At 34.5% G+C, this 17440-nt stretch overlaps 1 protein-coding gene across 5 annotated transcripts in view; it reads right to left on the bottom strand.

Moving 5' to 3' along the window:
- The window catches only part of LOC145284486 (UTP--glucose-1-phosphate uridylyltransferase-like), a 302604-nt gene that overhangs the window by 72789 nt on the left and 212375 nt on the right, over positions 1-17440 (bottom strand). The window contains exon 1 of one of the 5 annotated variants that reach the window (XM_080133351.1): positions 16437-16896. The exons of the other annotated variants lie outside the window; for them this stretch is intronic. Coding sequence (XP_079989477.1) covers positions 16437-16478 — 42 coding nt within the window. The 5' untranslated portion in view covers positions 16479-16896. Of the gene's footprint in view, positions 1-16436; positions 16897-17440 lie in introns of those variants that run through there. 5 annotated transcript variants of the gene reach the window in all.

The following is a 17440-nucleotide window of genomic DNA, read 5'->3' as shown; positions in this document are numbered from 1 at the left end:
AAAAGAAAAAAAATGGCTGAGGCTATACTGATATTTTTCATCAACAAGGAACTGAAGGAATTATCGAGAGAACTGAAGTTGACCCACAGGATTTTCAAATATATATGGATACCCATAGACCAGTTTTCAAATTTGATCAACAGGTAACTACCAAAATAAGACCCGTTTTTAATTATTCTTTAAAGGTTGGAGGTGGTTATTCTCTTAATGAGTCGTGTTACCCGGGTGTTAATATCTTGAATAATATGCTTGGACTTTTATTCGTCACTGATAAATTCTGCTAGGCGACAAAAGCTTTTATGGTCAGACTCAAGTCCGATGAAGATAAAAATAGATTGTTTTTGTGAAAAGTGAAAACGAGTCGATTTGTTATCGTTATTTGCATATTGATATTTGGCTTCAGCGCAAGCCCTTTTATATTAAATTATGTCCTGCAACATCACGTGAGTAACTTTCCAAATGACACATGTACTACGATGCTGAAAAGTCGATTTTATGTTGACAACCTGTGTATGACAAGCAATTCTTCGGGGGAGATAATCAGCCTTTATAAAAATGCAGTGCCTCGACTGCAAAAGGGAAATTTCCAACTAAGGTCATGTAATTCCAATTATAGAGTCCTACGAGAAATCATGATTGAGGATGGCAGAATTGTGCAACATAACTGAGTAGGAAAAGGTTCTTGGGTATAAATACCACCCTGAATCAGATACTATCAGCATCTCTTACACTTCAGGAAAATATACTCTCTAAAATGGATATTTTGGCACAGACAGCAAAAATATTTGATCTTTATCACGGCTCCTGTAACAGTTAAAGCAAAAATCCTTCTCAGAAAATTATGGTTGCTCGAATCGAGTTGGAATCAAAAGGTACCAACAGACAGATTGACAATTTGGTACAAATTTAGCTGAGGATCTTTCTGGTTTGAGGAATCTGTCCTTCTCATGACAGGCTGTAGACAGTTATGGCCTACTGAAGTTGTATATCTTCTGTGATGCTTCACCACAGGCATATGGGTTTGTTATTTATGGGTTGCAAAATGGGAAATCCCATATATTTTCTAAAGTGAAAGTAGCACCAATGAAAGCAAAATCTTTGCCAATGATGGAGTTGCTTGCTGTATACATTGCATTCAAAGCTTTAATGATGGAGTTGCTTGCTGTATACATTGCATTCAAAGCTTTAATGATGGAGTTGCTTGCTGTATACATTGCATTCAAAGCTTTAATGATGGAGTTGCTTGCTGTATACATTGCATTCAAAGCTTTAATGATGGAGTTGCTTGCTGTATACATTGCATTCAAAGCTTTAATGATGGAGTTGCTTGCTGTATACATTGCATTCAAAGCTTTAATGATGGAGTTGCTTGCTGTATACATTGCATTCAAAGCTTTAATGATGGAGTTGCTTGCTGTATACATTGCATTCAAAGCTTTAATGATGGAGTTGCTTGCTGTATACATTGCATTCAAAGCTTTAATGATGGAGTTGCTTGCTGTATACATTGCATTCAAAGCTTTAATGATGGAGTTGCTTGCTGTATACATTGCATTCAAAGCTTTAATGATGGAGTTGCTTGCTGTATACATTGCATTCAAAGCTTTAATGATGGAGTTGCTTGCTGTATACATTGCATTCAAAGCTTTAATGATGGAGTTGCTTGCTGTATACATTGCATTCAAAGCTTTAATGATGGAGTTGCTTGCTGTATACATTGCATTCAAAGCTTTAATGATGGAGTTGCTTGCTGTATACATTGCATTCAAAGCTTTAATGATGGAGTTGCTTGCTGTATACATTGCATTCAAAGCTTTAATGATGGAGTTGCTTGCTGTATACATTGCATTCAAAGCTTTAATGATGGATTTGCTTGCTGTATACATTGCATTCAAAGCTTTAATGATGGAGTTGCTTGCTGTATACATTGCATTCAAAGCTTTAATGATGGAGCTTGTTCCGGATATGAGCACTCAAGCTTTCATTCTCGCATTAATTCGTTTTTCTAATATTTATGGAGTACCCACTCATATATACAGTGATAATGCACGTTCCTTTAATGCTGCTTTAGGTGGCGATGTAATTAAACGTCACAACAATTCAATAATGCATTTACTAGCTCTATCATGCACATAAAAATACCCCTTTGACCCCCTTGGATTGGTAGTACTTGGGAGAGAATGATCAGGGTAATAAAATCATGCTTGTTTAAAACATTAGGTCGATCCAAAATCGGTTATTTTAAACTCTTAACCCTTCTATCAGACGTCCAAAGGGCAGTGAACTCCAGACCTCTGACCTACAGATGTTCTGATGTTGAATTTTATTCATCCTAATAAAAACTGAACTTTTCTTTCAAGCTGACAACCCCAGTTTAGTTGAAACAGAACCAGTCACAAGATCTCCTTGTAAGTATCTTGGAAAACAGAAGAATTGGCTTCTAAATTCAAAGACCTGTGGCATAAGGAATATTTGCTGAGTCTAAGGGAAAGTTGCAAGGATTTGCATGAAATGGAGTTCCACAATAAAATCAATGCAAATGAATGTGATTCTTATAAAGAATCCTGCCAAGCCTAGGCCTTTCTGGAAACTGGGCAGAGTTATTGAACTGTTTAGTGGGAGTTATGGCAAAGTTCATTCTGCTCGAATGAAAAGAGGCGATGGTGCAGTGGAAACACAGCCTCAAACATTTGTTTCCATTGGAGTTATCTTTAACTCATAACTTTTCCTGACACTCCAGCTGAAGAGGAATCCGATGAAGGCGCACCCTCTTCTATTGAAGTTTGTAAGAATCCTAACATGGGACCAGCAGAGGCTTCAGAAGAATGTGTTACTTACAAATCTAAGAGAAACAAGAAACCAACGTCTAATCCGGAATATCTGTATTAAAAAAAAAAATAAATTTAAAAAATTCTGTATTAAAAACTATACGTTCTTGTAATCAGGCCATAATAATGCCTGAAACTATTTAAGCAAGCTATTAGCTCTTAAGCATTTATGTTTAAATATGAAGTCCTAAAAGGAACATGCAACGAATTCATGTTGTTGGGAGAAATATATATATATATATATATATATATATATATAAGTTACCTCTCTTTTCGTCTTATTTCCTTACACTTTAAGGCCCTGTCTCATTGGCCAAAGGTGCCGCTCATCGACCAATCACGGCAACCTATTGAGTGGGACTAGAGATTCCCTTTAAACTCTTTCGTTCAAACCTCTGGAGGAAAAACATTTCATCTCTTTCCGAAATGAATGGGGCCGTCAAACTGAAGACGTTAAAATAAGAACTTTTTGGACTTCTTAAAAAGACGCAAACGCAATTGTTTTGCAACCTGCTTATTTTATATTTGTATTTATTTGAAGTTAAATACACTTTTATTGTTCTCCGGCTTGTATATTCGTGTTTATTTTTAGTCTGGGTCCTAAGTGTCTGGTCAAAACATAACAGCCCGTCCTGAAAACATTTTCTCGTATAATTTTTCATGCAAATCATGTCAACCTTCACTGGCTAAGTTTCACTTCCATGCATAGTTATTGTGTATACATGTCTGATATACACAATGGTCGATAGTGGTAACGCTCTGCTTGTTAATAAAAGCAGAATATTATATGCTAAATTTTTATCATTAGCATTATAATGCAGTTAAGTCATGTTAGATACAACTATTACTATTTCAGTATAAACGATATCAAAAGCATTTCAAGTGATTTTATCTATCTACGATTAGGTAAAAAAGTGTGAGAGTTCGTTACTATTGATTCCTAAACGGTTGGACAGATTTATTGAAATCTCAAATGCATTTTATGTACCTGAAAGTGTTCTTGAGTTTTCTATTAAAATCTTTGATAAGTATTAATAATCGAAAAGATTCGATTAAAGAAGAAACAAGCGATTTTGACCTAAGTTAACACCTTACACAGCCTAACATCACAAGTATGAATTCATGCCATAAAATTTTATAACAGTAGGTTCTCTACAGTGCAATGTAAACTCTAATGTATTGTGGATAAAGTCACTGTAGGGAGGCATGTGAAACTTCCCTTCAGTGCACCACGATGGGTTCCCAACTAGAGCAGGCAATCAATTTGATTGAAAAAATGCACGATTTCAGTGACAATAAAAATACAAGGGTGAAACATTCATCCTTAGTCAATCCTGGTAACGTCGAGTTTTCCTGCTAGTTCTTGATAAGTAGAGAAATTGACAATCATTTATCTATGAAAACCATATTCTTTATTTTTTTAACATTAGTCTAATACTAATCCAGAAAAATAATCTCACTAGTTTATTTTAAATTGTATACCTATTACGAGTTCAGCATTATTTTTCTGTTAGACTTGATTTGGTGCTTGTGACTGAATAACAAGCTGGTATTTTATCTCTTGTCACCTTGGGTAGAAAAGGACCTGATGCTGTGGGACAAAACCCAATGATCATTATCTCAATTTGTAAAACATTCGCAGCAAGAACTACCACCACTGCAAAGAACTTTCCTATATCTAATATCAAACGAAATTTACACAAACGGAGTTTCTAAAACTAGTGCTTCCGGGCCTTGATAAGTGGTGACCACTAAAAAAAAAAAAAAAAAAAAAAGGGGCAAGTTATGTTATTCTATCTGGAAAGAATTTAGTGGTTTTACTCGCTTTAAAACGTTTAATCGCTTAGAAAAAGTGAACTTTAGAGTTTAAATAGTAAATTAGCAAGTGTTTTTTGTGTTGATCTCTACATTTAATGTCTGAAAACTAAGACTCGTCATCTATAATCTTCGAGGGTTTTTTTTTCAGCTCTCCTAGTAAGTTGTAAAATACGTCATTCAGCAAATGCTCTCTCTCATATATATATAGTGGTTGTTTTACAATCCACAGAGGTACGAAAAAGTGGTAAAAATTCAAATATGACAAATATTAGCGAAGGCAAGATAAGTTACTCATCTACATAACTGAAAAAGGTTGTGATTTTACTCGCTTTAAAATGCGTAACCTGTTAGAAAAACTGTCGAGCATTAGGTGAGAACAAGCAAAATAGCCGCAGCCATAAATATGTAAATGAGGATTTAAACAAATTACGCAAAATATTACAAAACCCACTTAATGTTACTGTGACATTGGGTAGTTGGGAAGATTTCTAACAGTATTTTGTACAATTTATTTTTAAGTCATTATCAAACCGTTACATATTTAGGTGTCAATTCGGCTATTTTTTTTCTCCCCTAACGCTCGAGACTATAGACTTTTCTAACAGATTAAACGTTAGAAAAAAAAGCCTAAAAACTTTTTCAGATAGGTAAAAGAGTAACTTATCTTGCCTTCGCTAACATTTGTTATATTTAAATTTTTTTTTACATTTTCGTACCTCTGGATTTTAAAACAAACCCACCCGTGCACTTAATAAAATTAGATCCTGGAACATCTGCGGAATAACGTATTTTACAACATACTGGAATTATGTTCTGGGAGAGCTGGAAAAAAAAAATTGAAAAATAAAGCATTTTTTGTCAGACATAGGAGAGATCAAAAACACCTAATTTCTTATAAGAAATCTGAAGTTATGAATCATAACATGGCATAAAAAAGAAAAAAAATGTCACTTGTGTTTAATGTTTTGACATTTAATGTCAAAATATTAGAAACAAAAAAATGTCTGCTTGTGTCTTTCCAGTTTATTTTACAGTCCTTTTAATATTCGACCGTATTGAACCATTATTTGAAGAAAGTGAAGATATTACGAAAAGCAATTCTGTTTATAAAAAGCCTTTGTGATTATAATAGAGTGTTCTGTTTCTGGTATATCAACACTTTCGGTTTATTTAATATTGAAATAATCATCGTAAGCTATTCATTGAACATTTCACCTAGAACTAGAAAGCAATATTTATACATTTATCAAGGGTATTCAATACTGAAACAGTAACTATTATAAGCTATTCACTAAACAGGTTATTTTTACCCAGAGAATATACATACAAAACGTATCCAATACAGAAACAATTCCAATTGTAAATATTTTGTTGAATACAATTGTTATTTTATTTATAATTATTGGGGGAGGGGGATCATGCATTTGATATTGCAGTTTAAGCAAGTTTAATATATTCCGACTGGATTTTGAGCTCAGGTAATTTCATGGTCTATATAGGTAGACATTTACAACCCCCCCCCCCGCCCTGTCCTCCGCATGTAAAATAGAGATTCATGATTTTTATGTGGGTCAAACAACTAAACATGTATTGGAAGTCGATAAGTCTTTGTCTGGTTCATGTCAACTTTCATATATCTGTCTTCATTAGATAATGATTTGATTGCCTAACAGATTGCAATTGCTCTACGCAAGTAAACGGACAAACCCATGATAAAACAAAAAAAAACAACTTGGGTTGAATTAAAAATTCAGAAAAGTGGTTTGGTGTACTTCCACTATTCAACAAAACACATGCAAGACGTACTACGTAAACATGAATAAAATACTAAGCGTGTGAATTAAACACATTTTTTGGTTTTAGAAGTGTAACTACATTTTCACTAGAAAAAAGAATTTATACTCCAATATGTATTAAACTAGCCTGGATGCCCAGCATTGCTGGGGTGTTTATAGATACGTGTTGAGGAAAAAAAAAAAAAAGAAAGAAAAAGACAGTTGTAGGCAGGCAGGCTCAAACCAAAGGAGGAAAAGTGAAAAACGCGATGCGTTAGCTGTTGCGCCCATCGCAAAACCAAAAATGACGTAGGTTTAAATTAAGGCTAGTCAATCGAAAAGAGGCGATGACTTTCGAAAATATCAGCGAAAAAAAAGTGACCCTTCCCTGTAGAAAAAGACCCGGTTGAGGATGAAGAAAATGATTTTGTCCAATTTTTTTTTATATTTGTCGTCTGAAGGACCAAGCTTCAAAATGATACCGCTCTCATGAAAATCCGTTGCCTCTATTGGAAGTTTATGCAGGACATACAAACATACATTTAAACAAACAGCGATATTTATTTTATAGACTAGTGGGGGTGTCCGGCATCGCCCGGATGTGAAGGTGGAAAGGGGAAAAACCTGAAATCATACCCGCTCAACCATGACAGTAGAGGAAGTGAAAACCGTTTCAATTTAACGATTAAAAAGTTAAACAGGTGCGAATTTAATGAGGCCAACTTTTGCGCTGCAAGCCAGTTTTGGCATATTTGTTCCCCCCCCCCCCAAGATATTTGAGAAAACAGCTCCCTTAAAAAGGTGAGTGTCCAAATGAATAGCAATTGTCTGATATGAGTCTTTTTCCCAGCATTGATCAAACCTTATTGCTTTCTGGACGTCTCGGCACGAAAGATAGAGAACGCCTTCACTTTCAGTTTCTTTTTTTATATACTGAAAAGCCAAGAACACGGCGAGTAAAAAAAAAAAAAAAAAAAAAAGAAAAATCGAAAATAGCATATAAAAGTTGCCGAAATTAAGAGACACGAGCTCATTTAATAAATCTAAGATATAATCTATGAAGCATATAAAAGTTTTAAGAGTGACCCCTACCGAGCCCCCCCCCCCAATGGAGATGGTTCTTGGATGGGCATAAAAATGCTCCAAGATAGCCAAGGACGATGCCACATGTTTACTTGTCAATTTATGCAGATATGGAAAGTGGTCGATGCAAGTAGTAATGATGAAGATTTGAGTCCGACTAAGTTCTAAGAATTAATTTGTTCTCTGAACACTACACCGAATTTAAATGGTTCTCCAATAGTTTGATTTTTAAATGAATGTAAAGACTTCTAATCCTGAAATTTTGGATTAAGAAATATCTTATGCCAATAGTAAAACATAAGTAAAGCAAGTTTCTTTCATGGAAATCGCTCCAGATAAGGCAGGAAACCAATTGACGCAAGAAAAATACAAGGTCAAAAACTAGTCACAATAAGTATTAGATAACTTTGGATCCAAAAAACAGTTCTTTTGCTAGAAACATCGTTCATAGAATGTGAGGACTAAGGAGCAAAATAAGGAAAGAGTTACAAGTTTTACAAAAAATAAACTCAAATTCCACATTCTGCTCTATTCCTAAAAAAAAAAAAAAAAAAAAAATTTCAGGAATTGTTCAAGCATGTTAATTTAATTTGATACTTAAATATTTTTTTCATGGTCGGAATTATTTTGAAATGACCATTTAAAAGTGGGCAAGTACTCTAGATTTATGGCTCTCTGACAATAAAATAAGCTACGTTGATTTAATTTAGAAGTTTTATTTCTAATTTACTTTCATAGACTGAAAGTTAAAAATTTGAAGGCCCCATGAATTATGATAATCATTTTTTCATGTTTCATCTTGTGCAATAATTTCAATCCTCAAATTGAAGGTCCCTATGAAACCATGTGTCCGACATTTGTTTTCTCAATATACTAGAAATTGATTTTAATTAACTCTAAGAAGAATCGATATTCCATATTTGATGTTGACATTGAACGGCAACAATAATGGCTACCATTCAAAAACATCAATTGTAAAGATTGATTTTATAAAAGTCTGAAGTAATCATAAATGTAATAACTTAGCAAATTAGAAAATTTTCTAATCAGTTTCATATATTAGACTAAAGGCATGGAAGTGGTACAAGAGTTTTACAAATTTTATCAGTCCTGCTTAGGACACCCATTCTTTTAGTTTATATTTTAGAATATAAATGACCCCCTCCCCGCTTTATTTAATTTCTTGGTAATCAAAAACAGGCATAAAATTTGAAACGGATGGTAAGGTTAAATTCCATTTCAGTCAAATTATTTGAATGGGTCTTGACAGGAGTCCCAAAACAGTTTTACTGAAACCATGTTTTTGTAAAAACAAAAACATTAAAACTAATTTATAGCAGGTTTCATCGTACATGAAATGTAAAAATCTTGATAAAATAATCACCATCTTAAAGAAATCAAGAATGATACTGAAGCTAACTGAAGTTCAATTCTCTAGTTAAGGACAGAGAACCATTTTTATTAAAATGGTGATGTTGACATTTAACAGCAGCAATAATGGCTGCCATTCGAAGACATCAATTGCCGAGAAGTGAGATTTATAAAATAAAATCTGAAATAAAATGTTATAAATATAATGAATTAGAGAATTTTATTTTAAGTTTCATGAGTTTTTATTAACGAGTTCTAGTGTTAACTATTGTAAAATTTTAAAAAAATTTTACAAAGTCAATCCATACAATAAATCCATACAATAAATCCATACAATAAATCAATCCATACAATAAACTAGTAATACTTTAGACTAACATTGTTGGTGATTAGAAACTTTGAAATGAATATGTCTGATGTGTCTTTAAAAAGACAAAGTGAAGCATGCATGGTCCGTGATGCACCGTAAATGAGGTATAAAAAAAAAAAATGACTAAGTTCAGCCCCCCCCCCCAGGGATGTCAAATCCTGGTGAAAATGAACAAACTGCAGTTTTAGGCCTTAACATAGGTAAATTTGAGTTCTGCACCATGAAGCAAAAAAAAAAAAAAAAAAAAAAATGACCAAGTCAATCATCTTTGCCGAGTAGGGTACATGCATCTGAAACAGTCAACCAGAAGCTGGAGAGGTCTTTCATGGTTCCTGAAAACCAGCTTCATTGTTTTTAAAACCTTGAACTCTGCCAGCTCTTCTGCTTCATCTTCAGTAGGTTCAATTTCAGTGTTGATAGGGTTTCTATGCATTTTGAATTACATTTTTATGGCATTCTCTTATGGCTCCCCAATCGAAGGTTTGGGGCCTTGGCAGAGAAACGCTGGTTTAGAGTATTGTAAAGGGATTTAAGGAGGCACTTTCCATTTGAAAATTCGAATACCACGCTTGTATTGAATTTGAACGACAGACCAATTAAGATTTATTGAATTAAGCTTAAATTTTAAACGTTTAGAAACGAAACTTCAGATCTTTAATCATAAGGAGACCTGAAAGTGGTACAAAAGTTTTGAAAATTTTATTAATCCTGGCTAGGATAACCATTCTTTTAGTTTATTATTTTAGAATTCAATATACCCTCCCCCTTCTGTTTAATTTATTTCTTAGTAATCAATAAAAATAGGCACAATTTGAAACAAATGGTAAGGTATCTAGGCTAAAGTCCATTCAGTCAAATTATTTGAATGGTTTTGACAGGAGTCCGAAAACAGTTTTACTCGAGCTATTTTTTTTTTTTTTTTTTTTTTTAAATAATATATATATATATATATATATATATATATATATATATATATACACACACACACACGCACAAATTAAGATAAATTTAGGCATAGTTTGTTTGAAAATATAGATTTTTATCAACTCAAAATTTTTAACTAGAATAATATCTTCAAAAGCATGCAATTTTCATCACATAGAATTGAAGATATGAGCATTTCAATATTCTATTTGGCTCCCAGTATAGATATATCCATATATAGATATAAAATTGCCAAAAAAAAAAGGTGGTAAAGTTCGAAATCTCAGTGACTTGATTAGAATTTAAATGAAGGCTCATTGGAAAGGTGATCTGAATTATGTAGTGGGCTATGTAACATTTGTCCTTAAGGTCGCACATTAAGAGGATCATCCAGAGCCTATTTTCAGCACTTCTTTTACAGCCATAAAAAAAAAAAAAAAGTCATGTTTTCCTAGTTTTACATATGAATTACAAAATCTGATACCCCCCCCCCCAAAAAAAAAAAACCCTCTGGTCTTGAGAGGGAGACTAAAACTTGGTATGGTTTCAAATGATCTGAATTACAACAAAAGATTTGATTCCATGTTATCTCCCCTCTTTGGTTTTGATACATAAAGTAAATTTCACAGGACAAGGATGATACTGGAGATATAATAATACCTTATTTCCACAAGAGGGGATATATAACACGAGAAATATTTGGAATCAAGTCTCCCTTGCTGTTATTTCCGATCATTTGAAACCATAGCAAATTTTAGTCTCCCCTCCAAGGTTTGGGGGAAATATATCTCAGTTAAATAATTATATGCTTATGCAATCATCAGTGTATGATGACTACTGCCGGTCGCGAGATTTGAAATCAGCCACAATGCCACCTTTTGCTGAGCCTCTAGCTCAGGTTATCCAAACAACTGCCACGAGAATGAGAGAAATTAACTATTAAATGCCGAGTTCAGACAGGTACATTAGGCAACCTAGAGTCGTGAACATTGCATAGATGCTAATCGATCACTTTATGCAGGCGCACACGAGATTTTTGATAAACATTGCATTTTGGGCAAATGTATAGAGCCCAATACAATATATTTTAAAACTAAACTAAGCACAACCCAAGATCAGCGTAGTATCTGTTCTGATGCTACATTTCACCTTTTGTCCTATGTCAGTGGAGAATTTCATGATCGAGAGTTTTTTTATTTATTTATTTTTTTTTTGTTCCTATCCAGAGTGCTCCGTTTTGTGGAGCTGGATTTGTTGTCACATTAAAACTGACCTTGTGTCTGCCTTCGTAGGGAGGCAAGTAAATAGGAACGATTAAAATATTTTTATATTTGAACGCGTTTTTATTTATATTTTTTCCTGTTGCCTTTGGAGTCTTGTAAACCTGACAAATTAAACATGTTGCTGCATTTTACTATGTGAAGCCTCCGTGTCATTAACAGCTTAGAAAAAATAAAAATAAATTTTTAACCGATATGTCTAATTTTCGGCCATTTCGTTACAGTTGTACTTTTGAGGTGTTAATCATGAAACCAAGGCTTCAGAATAAAATCCGGCACTATGTTTAATTCGATGGGTGCCCTTTGGACAGTTTGATGTTTCCAACTTAAAAAGACCTTGTGCATATCTGCGGGTATATAATCTGCTTGAATTTCCTCCACTCTTTATCTGTGCCTAAATCAAAACGTGGATTCCATGAACAAAGCTTTCTTAGAACTGCACGCCTGTGGAACTCTTCCGTCTGCCCGCTTCCCATCTGACTACAATTTGGATGTCTTCAAGTCCAACGTTAACAAATTCCTAATGAACCGCCCCTTTAAGTAAACACTTCATCAAATCTCCACACTAACGTAATGTACTTGCAATAACGCTTATCCCTGAGTGGCTTCCGGGCCTTGATAAGTGGTGACCACTGTAAAAAAAAAAAAAAAAAAAAAAAAAAAAAAATCAAACTACCAGAATGCTATGCACACACCACTATTGCTGCCTGCCTGTGTGACTCCATCAGCCTGCCACTCCAGTTCCTGAACTTGCTTTAACTCCGGCTAATTTCAAGCGACTTAGAGCCTCCAGTGCTCCCAATTCACTTCAGCGACTTTCAGTTTACTCCTACAGCGAGTACTACAGCTTACTTTTGCAGCCCCAGCGCTTCCAGCCACAACCCAATGTGATCCTCAACGTCTGGGTACCAGAGCTCACCGACGTACAGCTACCAGTTCCAGCATCAGACCTCGTCTATACCACTGATCAACTTGAGGCAAGTCACTCTACCCCAGGGATACAATTTCAACATTACGAGACTGGCGTCTCCTGATCTCCTTTGCCATTCATTTTACCTTCTCCCACCCCGGTAATTTAAAAATATAAAATAAAAATAAAACCCGATACGCATCGTCTTACACCGATCATCTGTTTGTCACCCTTTGCTATAGCCGTTATTTCTTTACCTTGTGCCTACTTTATTGGCTGTACGGTCGATTGGCATCTTACTTTTCGGCCCGCTGCAACGAGCATGCGATGGATGCAAAACGGTTCCTCATTCAATCCTGGGCAATGCTGTGTAACTTCGTTAAATGTTAAATAGATTACAATATAACTTTGATCTTGGCAAGAGGGGGGGGGGGATTTAAATACGAGAAAAAAAAATGGAATAAGTAACAGCTTGAAAGAAAAAAAGTTTGCTATTAAAATATATATATATATATATATATAAGCAGTTTTTAATTATTGTTTACAGAGGTTTACATTAGAAAAAAAAACCCCAACAAACTACATTGTTATTTATAAAGTTACATGGTGCAAAAACTCGTAAACTAAATGACAGGAAAAAATTAGGAGTGGGGTATGAAAGCCCACACGGATAAAAACAAAACACTTTGCTGTGACACCAAGTACTACGCGACTTAACTTTTCCTAAACTGGAAACACGGCTCGAATTTCAGACCCCCTCTGTGCTATTTGCACCAGTTACATTTACTGTTTTTTATCCACAAAATCACGATTTAAAAATAGACCACATTTTAAAACTATAATGCCCAGGGTTGCGCCCGACAAGGTAGGAAAAATAGGTAACTATGGAAATAGATATCGTATAATAGATTTTAGGACAGTTCTTGATAGTGACCTGACCTACCCCCTCCTCTCGATAATATTTTTAAATATTTATTTTAGATATAAATATCTCAGAACTTTCAATCCTTTAATGTGTTGCTAAGAATTTTAAAAATGATTTAAATACTTCCAAATTCCTTTCAAATTTTATTCACAAACTATTAAGATATTAAAATGCGACTCGTTTACGAAGAAACCGAAACATTATGGAATTAATCTCAATTCCATAATTATTTACTACCTTTTTACTTTAAAAAAAAAAAAAAAAAAAAAAGTGTTCTTAAAACACTTAGAAAAAAAAAACGTTTTAAAATATTTTCTTGGCACTTCTACACTATTGGGACTAAGTTTTGTAGTCAATAAATGAAGTTCAGATAAAATGGGTTGAACTGATTTGTCAATTCTAAAAAGTTACAATGGTAACTTCGAAATTATGCAGTCGGAATTACCTGAATATTACCGATTTATTAAAACAACTTTAATCGTAGTAGCTCACTCAACTCTAATCGAGTTTTCTGAAAACGAATATCACATTCAAGTTTGGGGAAGACAAATAGTTCCCTGGATATTAAGACTTTTGGGGGAATGAATTTCAGTGTGGCCGTCGCCATTCTTAACATCTTTTTTTTTTTTGTAACATGCATGCGCATTCAGTTGGGGGAAACATGGCTGTCAGCGAAAACGTGGGTTTACATTGGATAAAGTACCTTTCTGCCTCAAATTTAAAGATATTTTTTCAGCATACCCAAAAATTTATAAAAATCATTAATTCAACGATGAATGTTGAGTTGCAGTTAAAGTAATAAAAAAAAAAAAAAAAAAAATTAAGTTAATTCAGTTTTTGACTTTCGTTTAAATTGTTAGGTGAAAATACAAAAGTTTTTAAACAGTCCCCCTCCTCTTAAGGAGTTTTTAGAAAAATAAAATCCGCATGGTCCGTATTCTGCATAAGCACCTAAAAAATTAAAAATGGGATTATAGGTTTGGAGCAGGGGAGTACACAGGGTTCACTCAACCGTTCCCGGCAATCGCCGGATGTGGCTCGAGGGGAATTAAAGACCAACTTTAGTGAACATTATTTCAATGTCAATTTATTTACAACCTATCCTACCCAGCATTAAATACATTCTTAGGCCCCACTCTTAAAATTGAATACTATACACACACACACAAAAAAAAAAAAGCCAGGTAAAGGGCTTGGTGTAAAAGAGAAGTTTCTAATATACTGGGCAAACCCAGTTCGTGTCCTGACAACATTATATCAAAGCCAAAATGTCAATCTAAAAAATTGTATGCGAAGTAATTAGCTCTAATGTTGATTTGACGAGTATTTGTAGTCTGGTAAATATCACTAAGGTTTGTTGGTGATAGAAAAGTGATGTTTCTTATCTTAAACATTAGCCATTTTGAGTAAATGAAGTTTATTTTACCCATCTAAACTCTAGAAATGCACGATTAAAGTGTGTAAACATTGAATGAATAATGGAGATGGCTGTCGGCCGCAATTTCGTAGAGAAAGTAGCAGCTGACCTTGCGATCAAAAAAGATAGAGTGAAACATCATTGTTCCGTCTCCGGAGAGATTTTTCTAAACTGAAGCTATTTTTATTTTTGTTCTAATCCAGTGTATCTTTTAAGGATTTTCATCCTCTGTGCCCCCACCTCCAATCAACAAATTAGACAATTCCTGTAATGATCTGGTCCCTATTGATTGCAGTGTAATTGTTGGTTCTGTGCAGTTCTAGGAACACTCCCAGGCTTTGCGTTCTCTTTGAGAAAGGGAGAGTTCATTGCTAATCGCCGGGAGGCACTGTCCGGAATACCGACGGGGCTACAGTAGGTGCTTTTTGCAGAGTCAGAGTCTTTTGAGCACTGACTTTTTCAATCCCACTTTCTGACCTTGTAATCAGTTCTTGCAGTTAGAGAACTATGTACCCCTTTGTGGGTTTGCGAGGGGGGGGGGTTACATTTCCTCAACATTAAAAACTGACCTAACCTTTGCTTTTTATTTTTACTACACAATAGTCAAAAATAGCGGTGAAAAGAAACATACAAATAGATGTTAAAGACAAGTTACTCTACCTACTTGGATAAATCTTGTCCAGGTGAAAGTACAAAACCTAGACAAAACGGTAAAACTATACAAACACCGTGACAGCGAATTAACCCTACCCCTAACCCTAAACCTAACGCTGTCACGGTGTTTGTATAATAATACCGACAAAACTCCCGTGTTAAGTAGTTTCTAAACATTTTAGTACCGTCCGTATTCTAGTAAGTACAAACATAAACATTTAAGTTCCACAATTATTAGTTATGAGTAAAGTACAAAAAGGCCCGACACTACTTTCTGCCGATAAAATAAATAAATAAATAAATAGATTAGATTATGGAAGTTAAAATGCAGACGCTCCGCTCTCGGCTCGCCACTACTTGTTTCACACTAAATAAACGCTTTAAAATGAGTTAAAACACAAACTGCTTATGCACTCATGTTACCGTGCTATTTAAAAAAAAAAAAAAAATAGAATTTAAGTTAAATTCAAGTACCACGATATCTTTTTGGTAAATTTTAACTTTGTTTTCGCCGGGGTATGCTAAAAAAAAAAAAAAAAAAAAAAGTGCCCGCTTGCGCGTACGACAATAGCCACCATAAAAAAAAATCGGAAAACTACTTATTTGCGCAAAATTTATTCGTTTTCAGCATACCCGAAATCCTATAAAAGTCATTTTAAAAAGGAAAGTGTAAAGATGGATACCAAGAACCCCCCCTCCCCAAAAAAACCCCTCTTAACTTGTCAGGAAGAACAGAACAGGTAGAAAACATCCTCCCATGTTAAGAATGGCTTTCAAAATAACGTTATTTCAGCGCGGTAAAAAAAAAAAACAAAAAAACTATCCCGGTGGATAAAAGAGTAACTTATTTCGCTTTTCATTTTTTTTGTAACCACGTTTTCGTTTAGTCTATGCTTATAGTTTTTGATGCAAAACCGTCAGAAATAAACCCAAATATTTAAACCCCCCTCCCAACAGTCCTTTAAAAAGAATTTAGAGTGCCCCCCACTAAAAACAGACTTTATGTTTAACTGCCCTTATGGGGAGGCAAGTAAATAGGAACAGTAAAGTTTACAAATAAAGTAAATGAAATAAAACTCACCGCTGGCTCCACGGAAAGATACGTCATATTTGCACATGGCATGATTTTCGTTTGTTTATATAAACAGCAAGCCGGTGAAGTTATTTTTTTCTTTCCTCTCCACTTTTCCTTTCTTTCAAATATGCCTTTTTAAGTTTGGTCCCGTTAAAATTATACTTTAAAAATTTTCTTAGGTGGTTTTATTTTATTTTTTTTTTTTTCTATTTAAAATCAAAACACGTTAAACTCACAGCGTTGAAGTATCGCCCAGTCCTGTAGCGAGAGTAGTATTTGACGTGTATTAAACAAAACGACCGGAATATTTTAAGAGTTACAAACGCACCTGACGCGCAACTACAACTTATGTTCGTGTTTATGGAAGTCGTGCTAGAAACAAACGAGACTTTCACTGGAAGTCTGACCAAACAACGACTCTAAATAAAGACTCCTCACCGGAATATATATATATATTACACACATATACACACAAAAAAAAAAAAAAAACTCGCTCAAGTATTTAAACAATAATAAGTGTTCATTGACCCGTTGAAACCAAACTAATCTACTTACCACCCCCTCATCACATGTGAATAGCTTTCTTCCACGTTTTAAAGATTCCGATTTCAAAGAAACAAAAGGGGCGTTACTAGTACCTACGTGTCCGTTTGTAAATAAGAGTGGACTTGACAAATATGTGTATTTTCTGACGTAAAAAGGCTCCATGGCATGCTCCCCAAAGCACGTATAAAAAGATGGGATAAAGTGTTAATCTCTCTTGATAAAATAAAGAGGATTTTAAAAAAAATATTACTAAATGAAAGTAGTACAGTTAGGCCCAAAGCCCTCAAAAGTGTAGGAAGGTGTGGGTCACTGGGCATCTGTCTATCCGTCTCTGAAGTGACCGCAACTTGACCCAAGTACTGTTTTATTTTTCTTTCGTCCGTTGTCCATTACGTCCACGGACAACACATTTACTCTGAGGGCACTTGCATGATTAGTCACACTGAAGAACTGGGATACAACGA

Source organism: Euprymna scolopes, chromosome 9, assembly GCF_053919585.1.
Source record: "Euprymna scolopes isolate OS-2025 chromosome 9, ASM5391958v1, whole genome shotgun sequence".
NCBI classification, from domain to species: domain Eukaryota; kingdom Metazoa; phylum Mollusca; class Cephalopoda; order Sepiida; family Sepiolidae; genus Euprymna; species Euprymna scolopes.
Note: the sequence above shows the minus strand (reverse complement) of the source record. Positions and strands in the feature narration are given on the sequence as shown.